The sequence below is a fragment of the Lycium barbarum genome, chromosome 4, assembly GCF_019175385.1.
Source record: "Lycium barbarum isolate Lr01 chromosome 4, ASM1917538v2, whole genome shotgun sequence".
NCBI lineage: Eukaryota > Viridiplantae > Streptophyta > Magnoliopsida > Solanales > Solanaceae > Lycium > Lycium barbarum.
Window position 1 is genome coordinate 22,079,302 of NC_083340.1, and position 15,029 is coordinate 22,094,330.

The 15,029-nt window shown below is 35.0% G+C and overlaps 1 protein-coding gene across 1 annotated transcript; it reads right to left on the reverse strand.

The window, feature by feature from the left end:
- Positions 1 to 9,297: 9,297 nt before the first annotated feature.
- LOC132637277 (NAC domain containing protein 50-like) lies at positions 9,298 to 9,945 on the reverse strand. The gene has a single exon (XM_060354390.1). It carries the CDS (start codon positions 9,943 to 9,945, stop codon positions 9,298 to 9,300), a length of 648 nt encoding a protein of 215 aa, XP_060210373.1.
- Between the last annotated feature and the right edge of the window lie 5,084 nt (positions 9,946 to 15,029).

Genomic DNA, 15,029 nt, shown 5'->3' on the forward strand with positions numbered 1-15,029 from the left:
ATTTTCATCATTTTAACTTGTATAACGATAAATAGATGTTCAGAAACAAAAGTAATTGAAATTTGACAATGAAATGGAATGGATGGGAAAAAGGGAATGAAGATTCAAATCATAAAAATTAAAGTTAGTTCATTTAGGTGAATTGGGGAATTATGCAAGGAGAATTAGACCAACTCCCGCAACTTCTTTCCCTGCAACAGTTAGGTTAAAGAAGGTAGAAATTTTTACTTTCAAATAGTGCAGCAAATTAATCCCTTCTTGATTCTCTTTTCCACAGATCAAGAGAATCACAATTACCTAACCACAGTTCTAATTAACTGTCAGTTGGATACCAAACTTGATTTGAAAGGAATCTTTAATTTTTTATTTGGTGTTATCTTAACCACAATTCTAATTAACTTTCAGTTGGATACCAAACTTGATTTGAAGGAATCTTTAATTTTTTATTTGGTGTTATCTTATTGTTGGTTGTCGCTCACAATGGGAGGGAAACGAGTTAGAGGAGGGAAATGAATTTGTAGAATTTTCTATTGAAATGACAAAAAAGCCCACAATTTTAATGAGTTTGTAAGAAAAAGTAGGGGCATTTCATGAAAAGATAAATGGGGAGGATGCTAACATACTACCTTCATGTAGCATGTTAGCAAGACTCTTATTTATTTATTTTATTTATTCAATTTGCAACTAAGGTTGTAGGAAAACAAGATATAGTAGAAATTATTTGTCTACCCCTTGTGTGGGGACTTGCAATCAACTCAAGGAAAAAAGTAAAGCTTGTGATTTTGTTCATTTGTGAAATTCTTTTGGACTAATTTGCATCAAAATTGAAAAGAACTTGAACACTAGTACACTTCTCTGGTCTGGCTGGAATATATAAATCTGAAAAGAGAATGGATTACATGTGCGTCGACTGTAGAGGTATGACTGAAAAAGGCATAATTATTTAAAGTGACATTCACTTTCAGACAAGATTATTTTTGCAAAAAAATATCTTAGAGTTACGGTTCAACCGGCTAAATTATTGTGCCCTATCCATATCAAATTTCACCACATGTTTTGCGAGGTCACCGACAACCTTTTTCGGAATCCGCGACTTTTCTAGCATAAAAAAGATTTGAACCAAACTAGTATAAAAAAAAAAAAAACACATTAATAGGTTTCACGCACGAAATTCGTGCGTGAAGCAGCTCTTCTGTTTTTTTTTTTTTTTGGTGTTACCTTTCAAATCACATTTTTTTTCATACTTTGGGCAAAAATTAGTCATGTTTCAAAACCCCAAAATATCAATATTTTATATAAAACTTAATATCTTTTTTTACGTACAATAATGTCGGCTCATTACATCAAGTCCACCTAAACGTTTGGATCGTCGTTTTAGGGGTTCTAAAGTGCCCCGAAGTAAGTTTTGAAACTTGTCATATTTATAGGGTTTTGATTTAAGTGTTTTATTATATTTGAATGTACAAATATAAATATTTGATTTAATAATAATTCATCCATTATGAGAAGTTTATACTAATTAAAAAATAATTCATTCCATTTAATTACAATACTAATTCAAAGCAATACAATAATAAATTACAATAATAATACAATCTTCAAGTTCTAGAGGCTCTATTACTTCGAGACGTGCTTGTACTACCACGACCTTGTTGCCCACACGAACGCTTGTCATGGCCATATTGCTTACATGTACAGCACTTGCGAGAATAAGTGCTTTCACTAACATCCATTTGATTGGGTCTACGACTCCGTGAGTTAATGCCCAATTTCCTGATGTAATCCTTGTTAGCAACCATCGAAAACGGCTCGTTTGGCCAATAAGCTTCATTACCAAGTGGGTGGAATTGGCCGGAATATGCTCTAAGGTAACTGTGGACCTTGTATTCCCCCGCCACATAACTTGTTATCGTTTTTCTCATTCTCTCGAAGCACTCGACAGCATGAGAACACGGCATGTGGTATGTTTGCCACTTACCGCAAGTGCATGTTCTTGTTGCCTCATAAACGGTATGCACGTTTCCACCCTTACCGTTGCGATAACCCATCCTAACTTCATACACATGTTGAATTGGGTCATACTCGGTCATTTGGTGATGCTCACTTTTTTTCTATAATGCTCCATATTTTTTAAGGGCTTTGGCATCCATGTCCCGCCGTCGGCTAATATCGCTCTAGCCTGCCTTGTCCTAACAACAAATCGCTCCACAACCTGCTTGAAAGTCATTCTCACCATTGCGGTGACAGGTAGTCCTCGAGCAGATTTCAGCAAGCCATTGAAAGACTCTGAGCTGTTTGTTGTGAGCATGCCCCATCTTTTGCCTCCATCAGCATGAAGCGTCCATTTTTCAACTTCGAGCTTCATCAACCAAACATATGCGGGTTCACTCACTGCCCTGATCAGATCCATTTTTGCAGCCCATTTTCGTTGTTGATGCTCCATCGCAGCCCCCCACATCAATTTGTTTAGAGTGCCATTGTGAAACGTTGATTGCAAATTTACCTTCAAGTGCCTTAAACAATAGCGATGGTAAACAAAGGGAGGCTGCCACCCCGGTAAATTAACCATATTGTGCAATATGCCTTTATCACGATCAGACAACACGCATATGCCGGTACGATCCTTAATAACATGAGTTTTCAAATGGGTCAAAAAGATCCTCCATGTGTCGTTGCTCTCGTTAGCGGCAATTGCGAAAGCAAGAGGAAATAGTAACCCATTGACATCCATTCCTATTGCAATTAGTAGCTTGATGTCGTAGGCACCATATACATGCGTACCATCTATGGATATCACTGGTCAACAGTGAGCAAAACCATCAATGCATGGTTTGAATGTCCAAAATACGAAGTTGAAGATTTTACCCTCTATAAGCCGCCACTCTACAACAGTACCATTATAAAAATGTTGTAGAGCTGCCATATACCTTGGCAGCGATTGAAAAGAAGTATGCCAATCTCCAAAGACAATCTCAATATCAAACGGTGTAGTGCGTTATGGCATGCACAATATCAACGATGATGAATCTTTGAGTGATTATTTGGGATCGCCGGAAGAATATCGTGATTTAGTATTCATGCAAAAGGGCTCTTGTTCTATCCTTGATCAGAGATTTCTCTATGAAAAATATGAATCGGAGTTTGAAGAAGGGGAGGGAGAAGGAGCCCTTGACCCGCAGGAGGATTTATTCAATCACATAGTTTGGGCTCCTAGAATATGGCGCCCTTGGGGATTTCTATTTATTGTATCGAAAGGCCCAATGAATTGGGATAATGTTCTTGAGATGTGTGTTGAAAAGATACCTCGAGAAGAAGTCCATCAAGTCCATCCTATTCATGGTAAACAAACAACATTTAGTAATGATCTTTTAATCGATATAAGACATATAATGTACTAGGTAGGATACCTTGGCGTTTCAGCAACGTCTTTAAGTAATACTTGAACAATCATGTTTGTATCTAAATTATAATGATCTACTCGATTTTCTTCCATATCACAAATGTGTCTTTCGCGGAATTTTGTGATAGCCCACATACCATCAGGCTTAACAATTCCCCAAAGCAACCACTCACAGCCTTGATACCGTCGTTTACAAACTAGTCTCCATATCTTTGTGTTTGACTGATCAACCTTAAACTCCCTCATGTCCTTAAAACAATAAATTTTGACAGCCCGTTGCAACGCCTTTTTGGATGCGAACAACATTCCCTTTGCAAGGTAGCATCGATCTTTGTTGAGATCCTTTGGTTCAATCCAGGTTTTTTGGCGACCATCATCATCTTCTCTTGTGAAGACAAATGCATCATCACGACCCTGCAGGCTGTCAAGATAAGGGATATTGTTAGAATGCCACGGAACTGGGCTTTCAGAAGTTGGGTTTTCAGCCATCGGTGGTGGTACGATCAACACTTAGATTGCGCATTAAAATGGTGCGCAATACAAGTCGTGTTAAAACGGTCAAATAATGCAGCAATGTATTGTCAAATCAAGGCTTTATGTGTCATAGATTCCTGAAATTGTCATGCGTGGTGTTACATTGCGCATTAAAATGGTGTGCAATACAAGTCGCGTTAAAATGGTCAAATAATGCAGCAACGTATTGTCAAATCAAGGCTTTATGTGTCATAGATTCCTGAAATTATCATGCGTGGTGTGTTGTCAAATCAATACTTACAATGCGCATTAAAATGGTGCGCAATACAAGTCGTGTTAAAGCGGTCAAATAATGCAGCAACGTATTGTCAAATCAAGGTTTTATGTGTCATAGATTCCTGAAATTGTCATGCGTGGTGTTACACTGCGCATTAAAATGGTGCGCAATACAAGTCGTGTTAAAACGGTCAAATAATGCATTGTCAAATCAAGGTGTTGGGGGAGGGAGGCCTTTTCACGCACGAAATTAGTGCGTGAAAGGATAAAAGCCTTTCGCACATAGTTTTTGTGCGTGAAAGGTTAATTTTCCTGACACTTTAAGATGTTAGGCCTCCTGAATTCGTGCGTGAAAGGCCCAGGTTGCATTTTTGCAAGTTGGTCCTTTCACGCACGAAATTAGTGCATGAAAGGCCCAAGTTGCATTTGTGCAGTTTGGTCCTTTCACGCACGAAATTCGTGCGTAAAACCTATTAATGTGTTTTTTTTTGTACTAATTTGGTTCAACTTTTTTTTTTGTGCTAGAAAAGTCGCGGACTCACCTTTTTCGTAGTTTTTGTCAATAGCAGAAATGTTTGGTGGAAAGAAAAGATAGCCATGCTAAGTTAACTAGTAGTGACTTTTCTTTCACTTCTACATTTTCGATTAATCGTTGTTTGGTCAAGCTTATGTGGAGTCAAAAGTACTTATTTAGAGAAAAAAAGTATTTAGCTAAAAAAGAATTTTTTTAAAAAAATCTTGAATAGTAGCATAAATAACTTTTTCCAAGAAATACTTATAGAACTTTGGTCAAGTATAAATTGCTACTCTAATAATGATAACAAAAAGTTTTTCTCAAAGTGATTAACCAAACACAAACTAATACACTCTAGAAGTATTTTTTTCTAATTTTCAAAATAAATAAATTTTGGCAGCTTTGCCAAACAGGCTTTTGAAACATGATGTTAAGTAGTTGATATTTGATTTGCGAGCTATTGCATAGTGAGGTTATTCAATGTGCATCTCAAGGGTAGTGGCCACGAGATTTTCTGGGGGTTCCAACAAAAAAAAAAAAAAAAAAAGTATTGTAGTAGGTATTTGGACATGAACTAGCTGATATTTGTAAAAATAAAAAAATAAAAAAGATACTAGTATTTGAAGTTATATTGTGTTTTGAACACAACAAAAAAGATTGTTATGTGAGTAAAATTTGAGAAAACTTGGAAAATTTCCTAAAATTATTTTTCAAACTCCAGAATTTATATTTTCAATTTAAAATTAAAGTAATGAATTAAGTTAATAAATAAATATTTATTTAAAATAATCTCCAAAAATTATTTCAAAATCTTTGAAATATGTATGGAAAACGGGTCCTAATAAATTTAACAATTTAACAAAACCTTACACTTTATTAAATTTAGATAGGAAAAGAGGTATCATTAATTAAAATGATTGTACGAAGCAGTTATCAACTTTTACCCTTTTTTGAATTTTGCCGTTGAAAATGGTTTGCCACCTTGCACTTGCATAAGAAAAGTAAAATCACCAAAAAGTGAAATCACCATTTGTAAAGGAGAAAAGAAAAGTTGAAAAAGGGTAGTTGCACGCTGATAGAGTAAGCTTCTATTCTTTTCGAGAACCATGTCCATATGGGCTGTCGCTACATATCGAATTGACAACATACTGACCTTTTTGAAAACTACGAAGACTAAGAATGAGAAAGAGTTTGGGAAAATAAGAGCAGATTTTGCTTCTGCTATTCTTATTCTAGTTTATATAGATTGTGTACATCTTTGAAGATAAATATAAAATTTTGAAATCCTTATCTAATACCTATTCTAAAGGAAGAGTAATCTTTTTGTTACAATGGATAAGCTACAACAATAGAGTTCTAGATAGACTACAATGTGAATTCAAAACAGATGATACACTCTAATAGCCCCTCTACAAGATCATGTTCGGGATCGAACCATGAGCTTGGATCGAAGGTTGAGGAATCGAGTTGTTCCAACAGCTTTAGTAAAAATATCTGCTATTTGATTTTGAGATGAAACATCGCGAACCACTAAAGATTGATCTTCAACCTTCTCACGTACAAAGTGATAATCAAGACGGATATGCTTTGACCGTTGATGGATAACAGGATTCCGAGATAAAAACTGTGCACTGAGATTATCACAAAAAACTATGGGAGGTGAAGTGAGAGGAGCACGTAGCTCACTGATAAGTTGCTGCACCCAAATTAATTCAGTAGTTGCAAAGGCTGAAGCACGATACTCGGCTTCAGTGCTTGAGCAGGCTACTGCTTTTTGTTTTCAGGAAGACCAACTGATCAAGTTACCGCCATAAAATAGTGCAAAACCATGTTGGGAGCGACTATCATCAAGGTCAGAGATCCAACCAGCATCCGAGAAAGCCACAAGGCTAGAATCAGAGATAGGTCGTAGTAGGAGACCATCATTAATGGATCCTTTTAGATATCGAAGTATGACATGCTCGATTGACTGCGTAGGATATTTCTGGCCTACTGATGGTAACATATTGAAGGGCACCAACAACACTACTTATAAATGAGCATCAGGCAAGGGATCACCAGAAAGAGTAAGTCTAGATCCAGGTTCAGCCAGACTAGAAATTGGTTTAGCATCAGCCATGTTGGTTCGGCGAAGTAAGTCACGAATGTACTTGCCTTGAGATAAAAGAATCCCTTTTGATGTTGGAGATACTTCAATACCAAGAAAATAATTTAAGGAGCCAAGATCTTTGAGGGAGAACTGTTGATCAAGAGAGCGAATGAATGTAGTAATGAAATTACTATTGCTGCCAGTTATAATAAGATCATCCACATGAACAAGAATATATGTTGTATGCTCAGAAGCTTGCTGCACAAAAAGGGAGGTGTCAAATAAACAAGAGCGGAAGCTAAGGCCGATGAGAAAAACCTTTAACTTGTTGAACCAAGCACGCAGTGCTTGTTTGAGGCCATATAAGGCCTTGTTCAGTTTGCATACAAAGTGCGACCGGTGAGGATCAACAAAACCTTTTGGTTGCTCCATAAACACTTGTTCAGAGAGATCGCCATTTAAGAATGCATTGTTAATGTCAAGTTGTCGAATGGGCCACTTATTTTTCACAGCTAAAGATAAGATAAGCCGGATAGTTGTGGGCTTAACAACGGGACTGAAAGTATCAAAGTAATCAACACCCTCCTCTTGGTGAAAACCTTAAGCTACAATGCGAGCTTTGTAACGCTCAATTGATCCATCAACTTTCCTCTTAATCCTGTAGACCCATTTACAACCAACAATGTTAGAGTTAGATGGTGGGGGAACCAATGTCCATGTCCTGTTTCGCATAAGAGCTAAAAATTATGTCTGCATAGCATGGTGCCATTCAGGAAATTTGGAGGCTTGGTGATAGGTTGTAGGTTCGGGAATGTGAGAGGGATCAGGAGGAAGAGAATGGCGAGATGTTATAAGAGCTTTTGGTTTCAATGAATTAGTTTTACTTCGAACAACCATGGGATGGCGAGAGGTGTCTGAGGAGCGAAAATAGGAAGGAGCTGTGGTCGGGTAAGAGGAACCAGTGGATGATGGTAGATGTTCAAGTGGGTTAGTAGATGGTAAAGGATCTATTTGTGGAGGGGTTGTAGGGGATGTAGTAGAGGGTAAGTTTGTATGATTAGTATGCTCGGATGAGGGGATAGATGATGCTCAGAGAAGGAGCAGAGCCAAAGTGAGTGTTAACAGTGGTAGAGCGAAGTTCTTCGGCTAAACGTTCCTCTTCTTGAAGGAGGAGTCCAAACAGTTCTTCCGGAGTGATAGGACCGGAACGCATATTGAATGCAGCCTTGAAAATGCTAAATGAAGAATCAAGGCCATTATGAACAAATGAGATGAAGTCATCATCTTGTACAAAGTACAAGCTTTCTACTAGAGAGTCAGCAATTGCGCGCTTCTTCTCAAAGTACTCAGTGATGGAAAGATTGCCTTTAGGAAGGTTTTGAAGTTGGGATTTTAGTTGCATAAGTCGGGCGCGTGTCTGTGACTGAAACATGCGCTCGATTTTGGTCCAAGCATCATAGGAAGAGGTGGCTCGAGTTAGGTGACCAAGAAGAGGATCAGAAATTATTTGACGAAGCCAAACGAGAATAAGAAGATCGCTACGTCGCCATTCCTCGTAGGCAGAGTTAGAAGTAACTACTGATTCTGCTTGGGGGGGGGGGGGGGGGGGAGAGAGGAATCTGTATTAGAGGGTGGATTTGTAGCGGTAGTGATTGAAGTAGAAGTGACAGTAATGGTTTCTGGAGGAGGATTATAACCGAGAACAAAGGAATCAAGCGAAAATGCTTTGAGTATGTCCAAGGTATTTTCTTTCCAAAGACAATAGTTGTTTCGGTCAAGTTTGAGAGAAAGATTTGGTAGTTGAATAGTGGTGGAAGAACTGGACTGTTTTGCAAGGGACACAGCAGGTTGTTGGAATTTTGAGAAGTGGCCATAGGATCGATGGGTAAATCTGATACCATATGAAGATTAAGAATGAGAAAGAGTTTGGGAAAATAAGAGTAGATTTTGCTTCTGCTATTCTTATTCTAGTTTATATAGATTGTGTACATCTTTGAAGATAAATATAAAATTTTGAAATCCTTATCTAATACCTATTCTAAAGGAAGAGTAATCCTTTTGTTACAATGGATAAGCTACAACAATAGAGTTCTAGATAGACTACAATTTGAATTCAAAACAGATGATACACTCTAATAAACACTAATAAGTTTTGTATATACATATAATATAATTAATTAGTAATTTGGGTTATTAGATAAACCCTCGGCCTTCCAGTTATTTGACCAAATTTAATAGCTTTAGTCTAGATTCTGTAGTTATATTAAAAATTCATTAGATATGTTAAAATTATTAATTTAGAATTTAATAACTTTAACGGATTAGAATTTTGAATCTATAAGCTTCAAATCTTAGATTTTTTTTTTTTTTTTTTTGACTCCAAACAATATATTTCATCACTAGTGAAATTGTGTATATTTGCACAAATCGGTGCTGTATAAATATATATACACACAAAACTATAGTATGTATCTAATTTCTACTTCTAGCTAAGATATAACAAAAAGACCAGCTAAACTGGTGGTTAGTAGCCTTTTCATGAAACTAAAGGTTGTAGTTTCCATTGGCAAGACGCAATTTTGTTGCATCGTTTGATAAATAAGGAGAGCCATGAGGAGGATCAATAATTTCATCTAGCTCTTCAACTTCAATTGTCTCTTTTTGGGCAATTGGATCATCTTTTGCAGCCTTTCTTTTGATTCGGCAAAGTACGTAATTATCTTTGTTATAACTACGAGAACGTTGACGCAAGTAGCTCTTGACAGTTTCACAAAGTGAATATTCCTTCATTAGCCACTGTCCATCTTGTGGTGAACCTGAATTTTGGTACCTTAAACTTCTTTTGTATCCCAAAAGTGAACCTCTTTCACTACACACTTTTTTCCCTTTGTCTTGTGATTTCCATGAACCTTTTCCAACACTTCTAACATACCTTGTATTTTCTGACTTTTTTTTCTTCAACTCAGTGAAAAAATACAAAGTCTTCTCTTTTTTACCATTAAAAATAACCCATGGCTCTTTAGAATAAGGATCTTCGTATTTAATTGGAACAAAATTAGAATAAGGTATTCCTAACACATGGAGTAAAAGATATTTCATCAATTCTCCATCTGTTGGGTGAAATCGAAATCCATCTGCTTTTTGTGCAGAATTTTTACTGCATGAGGTTTTTTCGTCTGAGATGGTGAACATAATTAGTGGGTGCGAGGTTGTCGGAAGGGATAATGCACTTTATTTTTGTCGGTATTTTTGTTGGTTCAAATCTTAGATCCATCTCTGTATTAAACCTGTTAACTTGCTTAGTAATTTAATTTGTTATAAACTTCTTTGCATGCCTCTATATAAAGTAGAATTTGTAACAAATGTGGTGCAGTTCATTCCTCATGTGTAATAAGATATATGTTTAGATTCCTCATGTATACAAATTAAATCTGGTACATCATATTAATGTGATTATAGAATTTACATGTTGACTTGAGTACAAACTTATGAATTTGAGTGCAAGCTCATCAGAAATTAACTTAATAGCAAATTAAAGATAACCCAAAGCATCCAATGCATCTTTAATTTAAAACAATGAATTGAGCTCAAAATCTGTATAAACCCTTTGAATACCTTTAAAAATAGATGATGAATGTTGCATATTCTAAATATATATGTTCGAACAATTCAGTAATGCAGTTATATATCACAATTTGATACATAAAAGTTTTAGAGCTAAAAGAGTTATTTGATGATATACAACAAATGTGATATTTAGCTACGAAATTATTAGCCAATATAAAATTCGACACTAATTGTTCACTTTTTGTGACAAAAAATACATTTTGTGATTAAATATATCAGCCACATACTTTTAGTGACAAAACACTGAATTTCGTAGCAAAGTTTTGTCCACTAAGTTTCCCACCAAAAAATCAGTTGGCGCCATTTATTGAGTTAAATTAGCCACGAATTTTGTGTTTTCAGTGACAAATTATTTTGTCAATAATAATGTACCCAATTTGTGACAAATCATTATGTGTCTTAAAATTAGTTAAATTTTGAACACGAAAAGAATCTCGTCACAAAAATTATGCTTTTATAATAGCGACAAATTAGAGTTTTTAGTTAAGTGTTGTAAGATATAACTACAAAGTTTTATGTTTAATTGTGACATTAATTTTTGTCACTAATAATGTAAACAATTAGTGACGAACAATTTATTGTCTTTAATCAGCATGTGACTTAGTGACAACAATGTTTTGTCACAAAATATGCAATGTTTTAAATAACGACGATTTTAAATTTGTAGTTGAATGATTTAACTATTGATGACGAAAAGAATTCGTAGCTAAATATAAATGATCTTTTTCTACGATTATTTATGGTGATAAGTTATCGATGCTCGAGTGTCTACTGATAGCAAATATTTACGAAAAGGCTATGATACTTATGAAAAAAGCAAAGCGGGCGAAGGAATAAGGAAGGACATGATGTTTCAAGAATTTATCAAAATTTGGGAATTTAAAATATGGTTATAATCATATTTAAATCGGAAAAGGGCCAAATATACCCCCGTACTATTAAAAAAGGGTCAAATATTACCCTTAATTATACTTTGGGTCCAAATATTTCCCTGCCGTTATATATTGGGTCTAAATATACTCCTCCTCTGTTAACGTTGTCCGAGGTGGACATCCAATCTTACGTGTCAATGACATTTGATGAGTTGGATGCCACGTGGCATGCCACCTCAGCACCTCTAACTCATTTGCCCCGTCCTCTATTTATTCTTCCACCACTAAAATGTCCTTCCTCTCCACCACCATTACCATTTGTTACTCTTTCGAAGCTCGAATCCCCCGACAACATAATACCCAACAATCTTTAGCTAAAAACAACTTCAATTTCGTAAGAATTCAAATATGATATCTAACGCTTTCGGCACCCATCTTCTCCTTAGTGGTTCAGCTTCAACTCCTGATATTTCTGGGATGGGATGGCATTTTATCCAACTAATTTCATTAAACCATCATTGAAGTTATTTTTGCTTAGCTTGGCTTGATTGGTCCAAAAATTAAAGATTAGTGCCACTAAATTTCATGTTCTAACGTTTTGATAACCTGGTGCATAATTGGAAGGACATTTTTTTTTCAGAGCTCTAATTGGTGGCGGTTATGGTAGTGATGGTGTGGAGAGGAAGAAAATTTTAGTGGGGGAAGAACAAACAGAGGGGAAGGGTAAAATGGGTTTGGGGTGCTGAGGTGGCGTATCACATGGCATCCACCTTGTCAAGTGTCATTGCCATGTAGGATTGGATGTCCACCTTAGACAACTTTAACGGAGGAGAGGTATATTTAGACCCAAAGTTTAACAGTAGGGGTATATTTGGACCCAAAATATAACGAAGGGTATATTTGACACTTTTCCATATTTAAATTGTGGCCACTTTATTGCAATTTTAAAATCAATTTCAAATATAATTTGAAATTTAACCAAATTAAAGTAGAATTGAGATAAATTAATTATTCCATTAATTGTTTAAGCTTCTTGATCTTCAACAATATCCACAATTAACAGCCTTCGTGAGATCAGAGGAGCATATATCGACCCCAATAAGTAGCTTCATTTAACAGACTAGTTGAATACCTACAAGTTAGCCGGTGAACACCAAGCACCCCCACAACTATAAATACAAGACAAACAATCGGTTAGAGAGGCATCAAACACTATCATACAGGACATAAAACAACACATTTAACTACATTTTTCTTTACTGGTCTTACGCTTGTACTTTTACAAAATAGCACTATGTTTTTTTCTTTTAACTTGCTCTGAAGGACTAGCTAGTCAACATATTTGGCTACATTACATACACGGTCCTGTCTATCTTATTCTTGCATCACAAGGACGCTATACTATTCTATATGTAGTTAGTTATCAATAATACAAATATGCTTTATTATTCCTTTTACTTTAATATTCGCCATTTTAATGTCGTTCTTTACGTTTCCTACATCATTATTAGCTTTAATCCATAATTGATCATGGAGTGATTTTTACTCTTTATAATTTGATGCCAATCGTGGGTCCATAACGATGATTTCCGCATTATCTCGCGAATCTATTACTTAAATAATTTTCAGCATCGAAATAGAGGATTCTCAAGATCCACCACGAATTTCAACATTCCTTTAGCAATTGTCTATTGTATATTTTACCAATAGATTAAAAAATTGTTGATAAATTGTGCCCAATGTTGAGGCCACTACCAGAGTAAAAACAAAACGAGTGGACGGGTTGGGATTGCAGGATTTGTACAGTGACACAGAGCAAAATCATAACATCTATTGTTGATCATGGTCGTGCTAGAACTGTGGTGCCATCAAGACATAAATAATTAGGCCGTGACATCTAAAGACCTAAAACATTCTTTGAATACTGAACATGTGACCTTAGATATCATATATCATAACTTTAAACGAGGACATCTATAGATACTAATATAAACTCAGTCCATCATATGTATAATATGAGGTCAATCTAGATATTGACTAGACTAAATAAGTCACAATACCATGTTTGTATCTTTTATTTTACTTAAATGATTTATTTTATACACCAGAGAGGCCACACCGACCTCTTCCCGTATATCTTCATTCCTAATCCTATCCCTCCTAGTATGACCACACATTCATCTGAGCATTCGCATCTCTGCTATCTTTATCTTCTGAACGTGAACGTTCTTGACTGGCCAACATTCTGCCCCATGTAACAATATTGGTCTAACCACCACTTTCTAGAACACAATCATATATGCAGACATGGAGCTGTTTTTTGCAAAACCAATTTGGGATAGTTCTAATTTTTTTTTTAATTAACTACTTATTCGCGATACAAATTCCTTAGTCCGCTTGATACTATTGCAGTATTATTTTTAGTAATATAAAGCATAATATCTATACATGTAATATTACTCTCTTTTATCGCCTCACGAAAGGCAAATTGACTATTTTTTTAAGTTAAATTAAATTAAATTAATTCAATGTTTCAAAGTTAAAATTCAAATATTTAAAGTTATACAAAAAATATTATAAATTGCATTTCTTCTCATGTCAAAATGATAGAAAAATTTATTTTATAATATCAATTAAAGTTTGAGTTTGAATCTCAAAAATAAAAGAGCGCCACATAAAAAATAGGGAGTTTTAATTCCTACAAAAATCCAATCAATGAGTAAAGACCCATCACGTATGCCCAGGTACAATGATTACACGTACGTTCAGCATATGTGCTGTTTAATTATTCTTTACAGCTGTCCTTTTGCAAATCTATTTCACGTCCTTTGGACTGTTCTCGAGAGCATGTAAACGAAGACAGGAAACATCCATCTAGATGATCCAAAAGTAGGGTTCTTATAAAATTAATTGGCTATTTACAATAATTTAATACTAACCACAGTTGTGATTTTATGCATGTTAAGAAATAGAAGATCTATTCAAATCGCCAGTTCATGCCTAACTGCTGTTTAAGTACGGCGCAGCTCGTAAACCCAACATAATATACTGCATAATATGATGAAATAGTAAATTCACGTATTAAACAGTTTTAATTTATTTTTAATGTTTGGTTAGTCATGAGTAAATAGTATTTTTCAAAAATATTTTTTAGTATTTGGCTAGTGAGCAAAATATATTGCACTATTTGATATTAAGGAGAAAAACAATTCCCCTAACAATATCATAAAAATATCCTCCATTCTTGTTAAGAAAAGGCACTATATATTTTTTTCCTTTTATTATAGTGTACCAGTTACATGAGACTCGTGCTAAGTCCGGGGTCAAACCCAATGTATACAAATTATAATATTTTAATTAAAGAAGTATAATTTTTATAATATTTTAATTATAAAGTATAATTTGTATCATATATTCTTATTCCATAATTAATACTTCCTCCGGATCAAAAGGAGTGTCCACTTAGCCTTTTTTTCTTGAGTAAAAAAAAGTGTCCACTTATCAAATCAAGAAAGAATTAACCTTATTTTTTCAGATTTGTCACTATTAAGTGTTATGTGATCAAATCCCAATACCTATTTAATTAGGGGCAGTTTAGTCAAATTATCTAGTTTTGTCTAGAAGTTAGTATTTTCTTAAGGGGTCTGAAAATAATTAAGTGGACACTCTTTTTTATCCGGATGAAGTATAATTCAGTGACACGTTAAACATGTATTTGGTAAGTCTTCATAAGTATTAAAGTTTTTTAGTCACTTAATCAGATAATTTCTAAATAAA